A 17,812-nucleotide genomic window follows, 5' to 3' on the forward strand; every position below is an offset into this window, starting at 1 on the left:
CTTCTTCCAAGGTTCACCTTTCCTATCCCCTCCCTCACCTGGTACCACCTGCCCATCATCTCTCCCTCGTGTGGTTACACCTATCACCTACGAGCTTGGCTGGGGATGAGGTCGCTGATTGGCGAATAAGGCTTGGAGATGACCAATGGAGGGTGGGGTTAGGGGCGGAACCTTGGCTGCGATAAGTGATTGGCAGATGGTGGCAGGGAGGCGGGGCGGGGCCTCAATGACAGACTCGGCTGCGGCTGGCTGTTCTGTGCGTTGTGATTGGCAGGAGAAGCTGGGCAGGCGTTATTGTGATTGGCAGGCGCGGCCGGGGGCGGGATTACTGTGATTGGCAGGCGCTGTTGTGAAGTGCTGGAGTTCTTTGATTGGCAGTCGCGTCGAGAGGCGGGTGTTCTATGATTTGGGACGGAAGGTTTGTGAATGGCAGATGCGTTATAGGCGGGATGATATATGATTGGCAGGCGTAGCAGGAGTCGGGATTGATATGTGATTGGCTGTGGAGGCCGGAGGTGGGACGAGGTGTGATTGACAGACCCAGAGGTCAGCGGGGCGATGTTTAATTAGCAGCTGCGACGGAGGCGGGCGATTTGTGATTGGCAGGAGAGACGTGTGGCTGGGCGAGGACTGATTGGCAGCCGCAGCCGGGGACTAGACGAAGTGTGGCTGGTAGCCGCAGTCGGAGGCGGGGCGACGCGTGATTGGCAGCCGCGGCCGGAGGCGGGGCGACGCGTGATTGGCAGCCGTGGCCGGAGGCGGGGCGACGCGTGATTGGCAGCCGCAGCCGGGGACTAGACGAAGTGTGGCTGGTAGCCGCAGTCGGAGGCGGGGCGACGCGTGATTGGCAGCCGCGGCCGGAGGCGGGGCGACGCGTGATTGGCAGCCGCGGCCGGAGGCGGGGCGACGCGTGATTGGCAGCCGCGGCCGGAGGCGGGGTGGTTGTCCTGACTGGATTGCGGAGTTTGAACGGCGACAGGTCGACGAGCGGTGACCGGGTGAGTGAGAGCCGGCTCAGGGGGCGGGCGATCGGGACTGGGACTGGTGCTCCGTATCATCGGGCCTGAGTGTATCAGATGGCCGGGGACCAGTGGCGGCTGCCGCCCCGGGGAGGACGCGGGCTATGGTTAGGCCGCAGGGAAGGAGCGCCCCGGTAGGCCGGCCCCCGGGAGGGGCGGCGGTGCCGCGGTTTTTGCGAAGGAGAGTAGGCCCGTTAACACCGAGACCCAGTGCACCGGCGCTGGGAGGCACCCTGCCCTCCCCACGGCCCCTCCCCTCCCCACAGCCCCTGTCCTCCCCCCAGTCCTCTCCCCGTTACCACCCCTTCACCCTCGGGAATTCTGCTCGCCAGAGCGGCGTGAAAGCTCAGCCTTTGATTGCATTTAAAACAGATCAATAGATTTGTGACCATCGATTGTTGGAAAATGATTTTGAAGTAGGAAGTCAACCATCATCTTTTGGAATGAGGGAGCATGCATGATGGGCTGAATGGCTTGTCCCTTTCCTTATTGATGTTCTTATTCTGTACATCACCATCTACTTTAGCCTCATCACTTACCCTTCAGTGTCTGGGGCTGGAGGCAATGTGTTGGCATGGATTGGGGAATGGCTCACTCATGAAAGAGCAGAGTCAGGGTAAATGAATCGCTTTCTAGGTTGACATTCAGTAACCAGTGAGGTGCTGTAGGGATTGGTGCTGAGGCCTCAACTACTTGCAATCTATGTTGAGAACTGCAAAGAGGCATAGTGTACTGCGCCCATAATTACTGATAGTACAAAGATCGGTGGGTTAGCAAGTAGCGAGGAGGATCAGGGGACTGCAGAGGGATGTGGATAGGTTATGTGAGTGGGCAAGAAAATGAAAGGTGGAGTATAATGCGCAAAAATGTGAGGTTATCCACCTTGGGAAGAAGAATAAGATAGCAAATCATTTAAACTGAGTAAAACCGCAAGATGTTGCAATACAAAGGGTACAAAGGGATCTGAGGATCCGACATGACACGCAAAATGTGAGCAAGCAATTAAACTAATGGAACATTGGACTTTATTTTAAGGGGTATGGAGCTTAAAATGGGGGGAGTTTGACGTGACTTTTACAGGGTACGAATGAGACTTCACCTGAAGTACTCCAATGTATAGGTTTACATTGGGATACCACAGAGATGGTTTACTGTGTTGATGTGTGTATGTATGTGTGTGTATGTGTGTGTATGTATATATATTTGAGCCTTCTTATTGGAGTTTAAAAGAATGACAGATGATCTTATTGAAATGTAAGATTCTAAGAAGGTTTAACTGGGATGTTGCTGAGAAGATGTTTTACCTTGGTTGATGTATCCAGAACTAGGGAATGTGGTTTTCCAATAGGGGTTTGCCTATTTTGAATGTAGATGAGGAAAAATTTATTCGGTTGTGAATCCTTGGAATTCTCCAGAGAACTGTGGGAGTGAGTCATTGAATGTATTCAGGGCAGAGATTGACAGATATTTGAACAACAAGGGATTTGAGGGGTGTGGGAGAGAGTGAGAAAGTAGTGTTGAGGGTAAGAATAATTTAGGCATGATCTTATTGAATAGTGGAGTCGAGTGAGCTGTTGCTTCTATTCACTGCTCCTCCTCACGTCATAGTCAAAGTCCCCTCCCCCCCCCCCACCTCATTCTTCAGTCGCTTCACCACCCCCCCCAACCACCCCCCCTCCTCCAACTATCCCGCTATTGCATCTCTGCCACACTCTCCTGTGGAATACGTGCTTTTGAATCCTTGAGTAACTTGGCTTAATCAGTCTCTTTCTCAAGGCATTGTTGCATTCCCTTTTTGTGAAAGTTCTTTTGGATAGGAAACACAACTATTGAATTGAATGTAGAATATTCTCCCTGGTAAAGAGAGGGCTGAATTGTTAATGATGTGTTTAGAATTCTTAAGGTGTTGGGGTAATATTGACTATGACCAGCCATGTCCAGCAGATGACAGTAACAGAATTAAAGGGATAGATGGTGGCAAATTAAAAACTAATATGACAGTATTTCAGTGAGCAATTGATCTAACTATGACCAGGCTTTCTGAGGGAGATGGTAAACTTGTTCAGTTGCAAGTCGAAGCTTTCTGTCTGAAATAGGATTTTAAGGTAAAGTATTTCAGTAATTTGAGTCATGGATTATGGTGCAGTGGTGGTGTTGTGGTAATTTACCAGGCTAGTAATTTTGAGTGCAAGTCCCACCAAGTACAACTGTAGAATTTAAATGGGGGGGTGGGGGGGTGGGGAAGGGAAACTAGATTGTGGTGAAGTCCCCTCTAGTTCACTGATGAACTTCAGGAGGAAATATGTCTTCCAACTTCGGGATTTGCATCTGTCTGGCATTTTCATGGTGTGGACTATCTCTCACTCCAGCATTACTGTCAAGTCAATAAATCAACCCTGATTAAGGACTGGAGAAGGGTATGCCAGGAGCAGCATCAGACATAGCCTTTTTAAAAAAAAAGGGTGCCTTTCTGGTGAAGTTGCTTCACAAGACTAAGTACATGCTAAACTGGAATAATAACATACAATAGACCAAGATAAACAATCTCTCAACCAACTGATCGATACAAATCACATCTAGTTATGAGCATTTAACCAGCTAAAGAGTGGTGAAAGTTTGAAGGACGTCCCCATCCTCAACAATTGCAGAGCATGTGATTGTTGAAGACTCTGAAGAAGCAGTTCGCAGAATGTTCAGCTAGAAGTTCTGAGTGAATGATCCATTTTGGCCGCCTTAAATCCCATCATTATACATGTCAGTTTTTAGTTGAAATCGCATGGAGTATAAATGGTGAAGTGCACAGGGTGCAGCAAATATTTTGGGACTAGACAACATCCTGGTTGTAGTATTGAAGACCTGAGCTCCACTGCCAAGTTGTTCCAATTCAGTTACAACACTGGCATCTACCCAACAATGTGGAAGATTGCCCACGTACGTCCTGTTCAAAAACAAAACAGGACAGATCCAATCTAGCTAACTATCAATTGCCCATTCATGGTACACTCAGTCATCACAAAATGATGGAAGGTCTCATCAGCAGTGTTACCAAGCAATGTTTATTCACCGATGATTTGCTAGATGATGCGCATTTTGGGTTTTGCTAAGATCACTCAGCTCCAGATTTCATCAGAGCCTTCGTCCAAACAGCCACCTTCAGCTGCTTCAGTAATTACCTTCCTTCTATCGTGTTGGAAGTGGGGGTGCTCTCTGATTGCACAACGTGATTTCCATTTTCACCCCCTCAGTAAATGAAGCAGTCCACATCTGCTTAGTCTAAGACCCAGACAATGTGCAGGCATGTGCTGACAAGTGACGAGTAACTCAAGCCACAAAAGTGTCAAACAATGACCATCTCAAACAAAAGAGCCATTTTCCCTTGAACTCCTCTCCAGCATCCTGGTTTGCCTGGACACTCAAATACTGTTTTTGCAAGTGCTGGTCAGAAGCTGTGTATTCTGTAATGACTGACAGTACCTTCTGACAGTAAAACCTTTCCAAGGCACAAGTCAGGAGCGAGATGGAATATTCTCCACTTATCTGGATGAGTTCAGCCCCAGCATCACTCAGGAAGCTCAGTATCATTCAGGACAGAGCTGCCCACGTGATTGGTACCTCATCTGCCACTCTAAGCATTCGTTCCCTCCAACACTGACACCATGGGATTCAGGCCCAATGGTGATGAAAGTTCGGCAATATATTTCCAAGTCAGTAAGTCACTTAACTTGCCGGGAACATGCCGCTGAGAGAGTTTTCATGCACTTGCAGTCTGTTTCCTTCTGGGTGATGGAGATCACAAGTTTGACAAGTGCTTTCAGTTATCTGGATGTGTAACTACAGTGCAACTTGTATATGAAGCCCCCAGTGTTAGGAAATGGTGTGAAGGATATGTTGATACTAGGCCACTGTAACATGAATCTTGCATGTAAATTAATACTGTGCATGGTGACATATGAATGTACTGATATAAATGGTTCAGTTGTATAAAGCAAATTTTTGTAAGAAAATTTTTTAACTCCTTGCCTAACACTACAGCCCAGTGAGATTACTTCATCGTGTGAGCCGCAGCAGATCAAGAAGAAAGTTCACAGCCATCTTGAGGCAACGGAGGAGGTGCTGGCAATGCCCGCTTCTGCAAAATTAACAAATGATAGAACGTTACAGCACAGTACAGGCCCTTCGGCCCACAATGTTGTGCCCACATTTTATCCTGCTCTAAGATCTATCTAACCCTTCTCTCCCACATAGCCCTCCATTTCTCTATCATTCATGTGTCTAAGAGTCTCTTAAATGTCCCTAGTGTATCTGCCCCCACAACCTCTGCCGGCAGTGTGTTCCACAAACCCACCACTCTCTGTGTACAAAAAAAACTTACCTCTGACATTCCCACTTATACCTTCCTCCAATCACCTTAAAATTATGTCCCCTCATGTTAGCCATTGTCGTCCTGGGAAAATGTCTCTGACTGTCCACTCGATCTATGCCTCTTATCATCTTGTACAGGCACGGTAGCATAGTGGTTAGCATAATGCTTTACAGCGCCAGTGACCTGGGTTCAAATCCGGCCACTGTCTGTAAGGAGTTTGTACGTTCTCCCCGTGGCTGTGTGGGTTTCCTCCGGGTGCTCTGGTTTCCTCCCACATTCCAAAAGACATGCAGGTTAGGAAGTTATGGGCATGCTATGTTGGCGCCGGAAACGTGGCGACACTTGCGGGCTGCCCCCCCAAATCACTACGCAAAAGATGTATTTCACTGTGTGTTTTGATGTACATGTGACTAATAAAGAAATCTTATCTTATTTATCAAGTCACCACCCATCCTCCTCTCCAAAGAGAAAACCCCTAGCTTGCTCAACCTATCCTCATAAGACATGCTCTCCAATCCAGGCAACATCCTGGTATATCTCCTCTGCACCCTCTCTAAAGCTTCCACATCCTTTCTATAATGAGGCGACCAGAACTGAACACAGTACTCCAAGTGTGGTCTGACCAGAGTTCTATAGAGCTGCAGCATCACCTCGCAGCTCTTGAACTCAATACCCTGACTAATGAAGGCCAACACTCCATACACCTTCTTAACAACCCTATCGACCTGCGTGGCAACCTTGAGGGATCTATGGATGTGGACCCCAAGATCCCTCTGTTCCTCCACACTGCTAAGAGCCCTGCCATTAACGTTGTATTCTGCCTTCAAATTGAATCTCCCGAAGTATATCATTTCACACTTATCCAGGGTGAACTCCATCTGCCACTTCTCAGCCCAGGTCTGCATTCTATCGATGTCTTGTAATCTCCAGCAACCTTCTACACTATCCACAACATCACCAACCTTTGTATTATCAGCAAGCTTACTAACCCACCCTTCCACATCCTCATCCAAGTTATTTATAAAAATCACAAAGAGCAGGGGTCCCAGAACAGATCCCTGCGGAACACCACTCGTCACCGACCTCCAGGCAGAATGTGCTCCATCTACAACCACCCTCTGTCTTCTATGGGCGAGCCAGTTCTGAATCCACACAGCCAAGCTTCCCTGGATCCCATGCCTCCTGACTTTCTGAATAAGCCTTCCATGAGGAACCTTATCAAATGCCTTACTAAAATCCATGTACACCACATCCACTGCTCTACCTTCATCAATGTGCTTTGTCACATCCTCAAAGAATTCAATCAGCCTCGTGAGGCATGACCTGCCCCTCTCCAAAGCCATGTTGACTATCCCTAATCAGCCTATGCTTCTCTAAATGCCCATAAATTCTGTCCCTAAGAACTCCAGTAATTTGCACACCACTGAAGTAAGACTCACTGGTCTGTAATTCCCAGGGTTATCCCTCCTTCCTTTCTTAAACAAAGGAACAACATTTGCCACCTTCCAATCATCTGGCACTACTCCTGTGGCCAGTGAGGATGCAAAGATCGTCGCCAAAGGCACAGCAATCACTTCCCTCACTTCCCATAATGACCTTGGGTATATCCCGTCTGGCCCCAGTGATTTATCTATCCTAATGTTTTTCAATAGTTCCAGCACATCCTCTTTCCTCACGTCAACATGCCCTAGCATATCAGTCTGTCGTACGCCATCCTCACAAACGTCAAGGTCTCTCTCTCTGGTGAATACCAAAGCAAAGCATTCATTAAGGACCTCCCCTATCTCTTCCGACTCCAGGCACGTTTCCTCTTTTATCCTGGATCAGTCCTACCCTCACTCTAGTCATCCTCTTATTCTTCACATCTGTGTTGAATGCCTTGGGGTTTTCCATGATCCTACTCACCAAGAACTTCTCATGCCCCCTTCTAGCTCTCCTAAGTCCATTCTTAAGCTCCCTCCTGGCTACCTTGTAACTCTCCAGAGCCCTGTCTGATCCATGCTTTCTAAAGCTTAGGTAAGCTTCTTTCTTCCTCTTGACTATATTCTGCATCTCGTGTCAACCACGGTTCCTTCACTCTACCATCCTTACCCTGCCTTAATTGGACACACTGATCCAGTGCCCCATGCAAGTATTCCTTAAACAACCTCATATTTCCGCTGTGCACCTCCCCAAGAACATATGTTCCTAATTTACTCTCCCAAGTTCCTGCCTAATAGCATCATAATTCCCCCTCCCCCAGTTATAGACTTTCCCCCAGTTAAAGACTGATCCTGGAACTCCCTGCCCCACGACATCATACAAGGGCCTTCACCAGAGACCCCGCAGCTTGTTAAGGCAGCGGCTCACTACCATGATCTCAAGGACAATTAAGGAGAAGTGATAAATGCTGGCCTTGTCAATGATGCCAAGGGACTGAAAAATGAAAACATTAGAATCTTTGGTTCCCCAAGTTCTTCTCTACCAGGGTTTTCCCTGCTCGCATCTGGATCTGTGATTGATTGATTATTAGATTGTGTAACTGCAGCAATCAACAGTACTTGTATTGTGCAACAAACAATCTGCTGGAGGAACTAAGCGGCCAAGCAGCATCTATAGGGAGGGGGAAGGATTCGGGTTGAAACCCTGCATCAGTGCTGCTCGACCTGCTGAGCGCCTCCAGCAGATGGTTTATTGCTCCTTATTCCAGCATCTGCAGTCTCTTGTGTCTCCAGTACTTGTGTTGTTTCTTACAATTGGCAGGATGGGCAAAGATGTACCAAATAGATCCTAATCTTTTTTTCTGTTTAGGAATTCTTGTATTCCGAATTTCATTTTATAATTATGGTTTTGCCTGTGTTCTAAATGACATAAGCTTAGCTTGTCAGCAATTATCCGAAACTTGGAATTTGCTTGCAGCGATCTGGAAACCTAATCCTCGGCACTGCTGATCAGTGTTGCTGTTGTCATCAGCAGCTAGAAGTGCGGATTGGATGCGACAATGTGTCTTCAATGTGCTGGAGTATTCCTTCATTTTGGAGCTTCCCTTGTCAGGAGAAACCAGGGAAAAGACATGAAGCTCACAGTGCAAGTCACAACAAAGGTTGATGAGTGAAGGTTTCACAGGAGATGTTAATTTTTACGGATGTGGACATTGCTGGCATCTCCTTGGTTGCCCTTGAGAATATGGTTGTGAGCTTTCTTCTTAAACTGCTGTGGTTCATGTGGTGAAGTCATCTTGTTGGGTGGTGGTGTTAGGTAAGAAGTTATAGGATTCTTTTCTCCAAAATATGCTTTACACAATTGAAAACTTTAAAGGAGGAAATTGGAGTATGTGAAATAGAAGTTTGGCAGCTTGGGAAGGGGAAAATTCCAAGAAGGACTGATCTCTGGGAATGTTGTTGATAAACTGATGCTACTGTAGTTTGTGATGATGATTAGCAATGTGTTGTTAATTTTCCTCCCATGTCTGACTCTACTGAGTCATGATCGAATATAGTTTCTTGGGTAACTGCATGCCTTCGGCTTCACCTTGTGGGCAAGCCAGGGCAGTGAGCTGGCTTGTCATGGCAGATGGTTGACAGTTTGGTCAGTAGCAATCCATATTGGAAAGCCCGCCTTTGTAGGCCAGGAAGCAAACCTGGCGTCCTGTAGTCTCTGTTGCTCAGTTCACAGCCTGAAGAGGAAGCCGTTCATTTCACAGCATTACACAGTGGCTTAACAATTGCAGTGCCATTATTGTAGATTTATCAAGGCTTTGGACTGCAAGCATCAAATTCAATCAACATATTATTAATAATTGTAGAGATCTGTTTGTCGTATTGACACTTAAGCTCTAATCGTGTTTTGACCTTGTTCTCTGATTAGAATCATTAAAAAGGTCTCCAGTGTGGAGGATGTTCTAGGAGTTAGTATAAGAGTAGATTTTTACCAGTGAAGGAAAGAAATACATTGTCACATTTGTACTAGTATTAAACATTATATTACTGCCTTTGAAGTATAGTTACTACAATTAGCCAAGTGTTCCATCTATAATGAGTTAGATCCTTAAGACAGAGAAGTTGATAACTGACATGTTAATTAGTTACTGTTATAGGCTGAGGAATTGATGTCAGCCAAGAAAGTGGAAGGTGTGATATCTTCACAGCAAAACCCTGTTCTGAGTCCTTAATTTCTAATATGAATATTAATTTGTATCTATATTTCTACTATATTTTGTTTCTCTCAACTTGCATTGGTGTCATTATATTTATTTTATGCATATGTAAGTTGTGTATAATTTATGTCTGTTAACTTATGTTTGTAATGTACTGTGCTGCTGCTGCTAAGAGCAAATTTTCATGATATTAATGTCCTGTGTATGTATGCCTATGACAATAAACTTTGAACTTGAAGGGCACTTTTGTATTTACTTATCCAGGAAGTTTATGAGAACAGGTGGGTTTGAAAAGAGTTGTAACAGCAGTGTTTCAGAAGTATTAGATTTCACAAAATCAGTTTGGAAGCAAAAAGACCCTGTGTACGTCATCATGCTGCTTTTAATACAAGTTCACTGGTTTAACATTACAACTTTCCGTTGCTTCCATCTCATTGACAAACGGTTTAAGGACTTGGTTGAAGATATATACTACTGGTAAATTGATCCTGGAGAGCCAGTCAAGGTTGCACAGTCCTCTGGTGTTGGAGTTAAGCCCCCAAACATCAGCAGGTGAGGGAAGCTCAGGCCATGTGAAACAAGGTGTTGGCGGGATGGAATTAAATGCGTTCCTTCAGCTGTTGGTTTTTGACAGTTTTCTGTTTTCATTTCTTCAAAGCTATATTCCTTCAATCCCTGTGCTGGTCTTCATACCCTTGATAGACTGTGGCTTGTCTCCTTTCACGTACCAGAACCACCTTGCTTCCAGGACCTGGTGAGCTTCTTGGCTTCATTGCCTCCAAGTAGAATGATTAGAATATTCTTGCTTCCTCCCCATAGTTATACAGCATGGAAACAAGCCCATTGTATCTGTGCCAGTTATCAAGTACCTATCTATGCTAACCCATTTCCCAGCATTTTGCCCGTAGTCTTCTATGCCATGCATTTTAAGTGCTCATCTACCTAATTAAATGTTATTAGTACCTGTCTCAAACATCCGTCAGGCAGCTCATTCCAGATTTCAGTTTCTGGGTGACAAAATTCTTTCTCAAATCTCCTCTAAATCTCCTTCCCCTTGCTAATGTTTTATATACGTAGTTGTCCAATAACCTCCATGTTCTTGCCTTCATCAGCCAGGGCACAGAATACAAGTATCCTGTATGCTTTCTTAACCAACTTACCTATGTGTACTGCTGCCTTCATGGATCATTGGACGTGTACACCAAGGTCTCAGTACTTCCTAGAGTCCGACAATTCATTCTCTATAGCCTAGTGTTATTAGTCCTCCCAAAATGCACCACATTGCATTTTTCAGGATTAACTTCCATCTGCTATTGTTCTGGCCATTTTACCAATTTATAAATATTGTTCTGTAGCCAAAGGCTACTTGCCTTGCTTTCAACAGCATCAACAATTTCTGTGTCTTCTGTGCACTTACTAATTATATTTCTTGCATTCATATCTGGATCATGAATCCATATAACATACAATAAGGATCCCTGTACTGATCCCTGCAGAATGTCACTGTCACAGGCTTACAGTCACAAAATCATCTCTTGGCCATCACCTCTACCTCCTATCACTAAGCTAGATCCAACTGTTAAATTAGTCAGTACTTGATAACATTTGGTGACAGTAATGAAGGTGAAGTAAGATGACTCAGATTTTCACTACTTCTTTAGAATTCCCTGGTTTCTGCTTCAATCTAATATGAAAGTGCAAATCCAGAATTGGAACAAAGTATTATAAAAACACCTAAGCTGCAGCTAAAAATGCGCATTGAAATTATAATGTGCATTATGTTTTGGCTTAGTATGACATTTAAAAAAACGTAAATGGTATTTCATTGGCTAAATTAGTGCAAAAAGCACAATATCCTGAACACTGTAGGAATATTTGTGCATTTTTTTTGATCTTTTTATAAACTCCAGAAGGTTGTCTTCCACTACTAGGTAGGCTGGCTGTGAGTTGATGTGCAATTACTTCAGTCTTGAGAAAATCTGTTTTGTTTGAATTGTTGCTACTGTTTTGCAGAAGGTTGCTGCATCTTTCTCAAAATAGCACAGTCCCCTTACCTACAGCTGTTCTCACTGTTGTGTAGGTAGTGCAGTGTCCAAAGGTTGCAAGAAGGTATTGCTGTGAAGATGTCGCATCTCAGTGATTGCATTCACTTGGAATCAGTGGGCGAGGTGACGAAAGATGAACTGATTGAGAAGTCTCATGTAAGTCGCACCCTTTATTAATTTCCTGTTAGAGAGTAATTATCACATTTCTGTTCAATGTAGTTTTCCATTGCAAATGATACCTGCTCCTCTTGAAGATGTGGACCACTTGGTGTCACCCAGTCAACTTCACTCCTTTTCCAATGTGTCATTTGGATGGGCTGTTCTATTCTGACTTAATATATTCCTACACTCTGGAGTTCACTGATCAATGCTTGTGAGTAATGTAGGCAATGTCACCACCCCAGCAACTTGTAGGAAAATTTCTCTGACTATCAATAGTAAGTTTGTGCCTAGATTATGTTTTTAATTTTAAGAAAACACCAGTACAGCATCCTGAATTTATTTGCAGTAAGCGAGAATTTAACACAAGCAAAAATAATTAATATATTCAACAGGTTGAAATTAAATTGGGGTGAATGTGTTTCTTGTGCACTGAGTGGGGGGTCTCTATGATTCCTTTTTCAAACACTTCTGTTGAAATAAAAGGCAAGGAGGAAATTGCATTTATGTGGGGCCTTTCACATCCACAAATGCTTCAACAGCAACAGAGGACATTTGAAGTGTGGTGCCTTTTGTAGTGTTGGAAACACAGTGGTCAAATTTTTCACTGCATATTGCCACAAAACAGCGATGATTGTAACCAGATAATATGTGTTAGAACTGTCAGATGAAAGCTGAAAGTTGGCTGGGACATTGTAAAACTCTTGGCTTTCATTTCAATTGTGCCATCTATTACACCCAGGCAGAAGGCTAAACAAGGCCTTGGAATGGCAATTCGTGTAAAAGACAGCACTTCCAGCAGGATAGCGTACGCTCAAGTGTACTGAATGCATGCTTAGATTTTATGCTCAAGGCGATGAGTGAGACTTGGAGATGGGGACTATAAATTAACACAGTTCGGCATTTTTTAACACTATTCGATCTCTTTGCTGAACAGGAGGAAATCTAGGAGTTAATAATTTATTTTCAGCAAGGGATGTTTGCATAGTCATCATACTCTTAAAACTGGCATCATGGCAGGCCGTGGCACAGTGATTTGGAGCTCCAGAGTCATTAATATGGCTTTATATCTTTAGGTAAGCAAAGTTCTGGACCAAGACTTAACTCAAGAATAGTAAGGGATGATTTGAATCAGTAAGTTGTAATTAGGTCATCACTCCATTTCCCCATCCCAATCCTCCCTCATCACCATCTAGTTTCTTAAAACTCTGAAGGTTGTGAGATGGAAAGAAAATTGCGCCTCTCTTTTGAGGCCAAAGATAGAATAAGGAAGCATAAGTGAGCAACAGAGAAAACCATGTTAAGAGCAGGTTGAAAATACCCACGACGTACACCACCACTGTAAATGGAAACTCAAATTGATCTTTAGCACAAAGAATTAGGATTTACTTCCCTCTTTCTGTTGTATTAACTGATACTATTTTTATTCTCGGTAGGGCACTTGTCAAGACTGCAAAGTTGGAGGCCCGAACCTCTGGGCATGCTTGGAGGTAAGCAGATGTATGGTCTGTGGTTGAGATTAGTTGCATTAAAGACTCCACGCTCTGACTTCTCGGCTTCTTCCCCTTGCAACAGAATGGCTGTCCCTATGTTGGATGTGGAGAATCCCATTCAGATCACAGCACTATCCATTCCCAGGTAGGTGTGGATCTTTATTGAAAAGACCTTGCATTCAAGCAGCAGCTTTTCACATTAATAAATTGTCACAAAGAATGTAACAACCACTGAAGTTGCTATTGGAATATAGCAAGTGTGATACACAGTTTGTTAACTTCTGGAAACAGTGGTGATGAATGACTAGATAATGTCTCTTAAGAAATATTGGTGAGAGATAAATATTGTCTAAGATACCAGAAAGTTCCTCAAAGGGTGGTATGTCATTTTAGGATCCATTGATGAGGGCAGGGAAACCAAAATGTAAAGATTAATCTATTTATGAAAGGCCCTCACAAGGTTATAAGTTGAAAGATGTAGTTTTACAGCACATCTTCCAGGGAATTTTTAAATTTCTAGGAGGTTTTGCACTTCATTGTGTATTCTGTGGTAGGTTTATTGAATCATGAAAACTTGCTGCAGCAGAAGATCTCATTTGGTTTAAAATAAAAGCAGAAAATTTTGGAGAAACTCAGCAGTTCAGGTGGCACATATGGAGAGAGAAACTTAATGATTCAGATCAATTACATTTCATCAAAATTGCAAAAGTGTAAAAAAAAATGCATCTTTTAGGTTTCAAAGAGGTGGAGGGACAGAGAGAACAGAAATGAAGTCTGTGACAGGACAGGTACCAAGATTGACCAGGTGATGCATGCTGCTGTCTAAGACAGGATGATGAACACTTATTAATCAAAACTGATCTGTCTGGAGGGCTGTAAATGGAGGGAGATGAAGGGGAATAGCAGAGAGAAACAAAAACTAGAACCATGATTTGCAGAACACAACAGCTGCTGGAACTATGAAATAAAAAGAGAATGCTGGAAATAGTCAGCAGATCGGTCAGCATCTTTGGAGAGAGGAAAAAGTGAGTTGATGTTACAGGGGGATGACCTTGCATCAGAGCTGGCCACATATGGGAGGTTTGTTATTTGAAATTGTTGAATTCATTATGGAAGACCTCAACATATCCAGACAGGAAATGGAGCACTGTTCCTGGAGCTTGTATGGGACTTATTTGGAGCAGTCTCCTTTAGAGAAACCACAAGTGGATTGACTAACCACCTTGCAACACACCTCAGTTCAGTTCACAAGGGTGACTCTGAGCTTTCAGTTGCCTTCCACTAATTTTCTATCTCACTCCCATTCTAAACTGTCTTTGGCCAACACAAGCTTAGGAAGCCTCCATTTTCTGTTCAGTAATCAATATTGAATTCAACAATTTCAGATAACTAGAACTGACACAAACAGAAAAGGCTAATCTAATGTTACATGTAACATTAACTTAGTATCAATAGAGAGAGAGAAAAAAACTACCAGATCTGTTAAGTATTTCTAGCACCCTCTTCTTATTTCTTATTTTCAGCAACTGTTATGCTCTGCATCTCACAGTTCCAGCATTTCTTCCTCTCTGGTGTCCCATTCATCTCCCACTGTTTGCATTCCTCCAGACACTTCAGGTATGGAAGGCTTGGATAGAGTGGACAAGGAGATGTATCCATTAGTAGGAGAGTTTAGGATCTGAGGGCACACCCTTAGAATAAAGGGATGTCCCTATAAAACTGAGATGAGGATGAATTTCTTCAGCCAGAGGGTGGTGAATCTGTGGAATTCATTGCCACAGAGGGCTGTGGAGGCCAAGTCATTTGGTGTATTTAAGGGAGGGATTGGTAGGTTCTTAATTGGTAAGGAGGTTAAGGGTTCTGGGAAGAAGGCAGGAGAATGGGGTTGAAAAAAAGCAGCCATGATTGAATGGCAGAGCAGACTTGATGGGCTGAATGGCCCAATTCTGCTCCTGTGTCTTATGATTAAGAAGTATTCATCATCTTTTCTCAGAAGGCATCAGTAGCAGGTGTCACTTGGACAACCTTGGTCTGACACTTGGAGTGCCACAGACTCTATTCTCTCTGCTCCTTCCTCCCTTCGCAACTTAAAGCATACTTTTTTTCCCTCATTTTTCCCAATTCTGATGAAGGTCATTGACCTGAAATGTTAACTGTCCTCTTTCGAGAAATGCTGCCTGCCCTGCAGCAACGCACACAAAATGCTGGAGGAACTCAGCAGGTCAGGCAGCATCTATGGAGGGAAATAAACATTTACAGAGGGAAATAAACAGGACACCTGATGAAGGGTCTCGACCCAAAAGGTCGACTGTTCGTTTCCCTCCATAGATGCTGCCTGACCTGCTGAGTTCCTCCAGCATTTTGTGTGTGTTGCTCCTGATTCCAGCATCTGCAGAATCTCTTGTGTCTCCTGCATTTACTGTTTCTATTTCCTATTTGGTTTTCGCATTTGTCTCCTTTGCAGAGTGGATTTGTTTACCCCCAGATCCCTGCATTATCCTTGGGTACCTGTCCACCATTGTTTATGAAATCAGCTTTGTCAGCCTTTCTGATAGTATTCCTTATCTTGACAATTAAAATTTTCTCCTTGTGTCCTCTAGTTTCTCTGTTCCCCATAGGAACAGTCCTAACATTCCCAAAAGCCAAATCCTGTGGATGCTGGAGTTGTGAAATAAAACCAGAAAATGCTCAAAATACTCAGCAGGTCAAGCAGTTGGGGAGAGGAACTGCTAATGTTTCAGGTCACAGACTTTCATGACTTCAGGATGTTTGAAAGCACTTTACAGCTACTGAGACACCTTTTGTAGTCACTAGTGCGGTGTGGATTTACGAATCATCTAAATGTGCTAGCTGGTTTCTGCTCTGTAGGGTCTCACAGACAGCAAGAGATAAGGATTGGAGGCACAAGAGACTGCAAGATGCTGGAATCTGGGGCAACAAACAATCTGCTGCAGGAACTCAGTGGATTGAGCAGCATCTGTGGGAGGGAAAGAATTGTCGACGTTTCGGGTTGAAACCCTCAATCAGGTCCTGATGTAGGGTTTCGACCCAAAAAGTCGACAATTCCTTTTCTCCCACAGATGCTACTCAATCTGCTGTTTTCCTCCAGCAGATTGTTTGTTGGTAAAGATTGGATGGTCTACTTTACTGCTGATGTGTGAAGGATAAATGTTGGACAGGACGTAGAGAACTCCATGCTTGTTCTTTGGAAAAAATCCAATGGGATCATAAGTTCAGCTGAGAGAGTAGGCCCTTGGTTTAGCACATCATCTAAAAGATGGTCATAGAGTAGGGAATCAGGCCATTCGGCCCACCATGTCCATGCCAAGTGGGCACCCATCAATGTTAATCCTATCTTCCAGCACAGCCCATAGCCTTCTATGCCGAGGTGATTCAAGTGCTTGTTTGGACACTTCTTAAGTGCTGTCAACAATTTTGCTTCTACACTCTCAGGCAGTGTATTCCATGTACTTGCCACTCTCTGGGTAAAGAAAGGTCCCCCTCAGATCCCCTCTAAATCTCTTCCCTCTTACTCTAAATCTATGTCCTCTTGTTTTATCTACCTCTGATATGGAGAATAGTTTCAAGCAATCTACCCAATCGATTTTAAACACCTCAGTGTATCCCCTCTTAACCTCCTCCACTCTGGGGAAAACAGGTCTGGCCTCTCCATTTTCTCCTCATAAATGAAACGCTCCATCCCAGGCAACATCCTGCTGAATCTTCTCTGCAACCTCTCCACTGCTATTGTATCCTTCCTTTAGTGTGGTGACCACAACTACACGCAGTACTCCAGCTGAGGTTTGACCAACATTTTATAAAGTTGGAGCAGAATCTCCCTGCTCTTGTATTTGGTGCTCTGGCTAATGAAAGTCTATATCCCATCTGCCTTCTTAACCATGTTATCTATCTGCGCTGCCACCTTCAAGGATCTTTGGATTTGTATCACTGACAGTGCACCACTCCCCTAAGTACTGCACTAAAACATCAGCCTAGATCCTGGTACTGAAGTCGCAAGTGAAAGTTGAACCCACGAGTTTGTGACTCTGAGGCAAGTGGAGAACCCTTGCTCAACATTTTTTTTTGTTTGTCTTGATGCTGTTGATCAAAACTTCTAGCTCCCCATTTCCAAAACATTGTAATTTTATCACCATGCTCGCTTGTCAGTAAAACGAGCCTAACAGCAAGGTGATGGGAAGTGCCTTTTAAAATGCAGCCCTTTTGAGGTATTTTTCTGAATATTGGTACCTTGAGGGATGTTAAGTTCTTTTGATGCCATATTTACCCAATTCTCTGTCAATCACTGACAGACCAAGTGTTATGGCACTGAAGTTTGATGATAAGTGGTTCTTTATGTAAATTCCACTACGTTAAAAAAACCTTATTTATTTGTCCATGGGACATGGATGACATTTATTGTCCATCCCTGAGTGGAGCAGACTGTGAACCATGTTAGTGGGTTTCGAATTCCCTCTAGGCCAGATAGGGTAAGGGTGGCAGATTTCTTTCACTGAAGGACACTACTGAACCAGATGGTTTTTTTTGCAACAATCTGGTAGTTTTATGGTTACATTAATGTGATTGGTGTTTTTTTTAAA

At 43.9% G+C, this 17,812-nt stretch overlaps 1 protein-coding gene across 4 annotated transcripts in view; it reads left to right on the forward strand.

Moving 5' to 3' along the window:
* Positions 1–590: 590 nt before the first annotated feature.
* Positions 591–17,812, forward strand: part of usp33 (ubiquitin specific peptidase 33) — a 76,196-nt gene continuing 58,974 nt past the window's right edge. For 3 of the 4 annotated variants that reach the window (XR_007955992.1, XR_007955993.1, XM_052011911.1), the window contains exons 1-5: positions 591–998; positions 10,176–10,271; positions 11,598–11,718; positions 13,158–13,211; positions 13,297–13,359. Coding sequence is in view for 2 of the 4 variants with exons in the window: in XM_052011911.1 (XP_051867871.1) it covers positions 11,641–11,718; positions 13,158–13,211; positions 13,297–13,359 (195 nt within the window). In the remaining 2 variants the exon portion in view is untranslated. Of the gene's footprint in view, positions 999–9,968; positions 10,070–10,175; positions 10,272–11,597; positions 11,719–13,157; positions 13,212–13,296; positions 13,360–17,812 lie in introns of those variants that run through there. The other variant, XM_052011912.1, reaches the window with a different exon arrangement.

The sequence above is a fragment of the Pristis pectinata genome, chromosome 3, assembly GCF_009764475.1.
Source record: "Pristis pectinata isolate sPriPec2 chromosome 3, sPriPec2.1.pri, whole genome shotgun sequence".
In the NCBI taxonomy this organism is placed as follows: Eukaryota; Metazoa; Chordata; class Chondrichthyes; order Rhinopristiformes; family Pristidae; genus Pristis; species Pristis pectinata.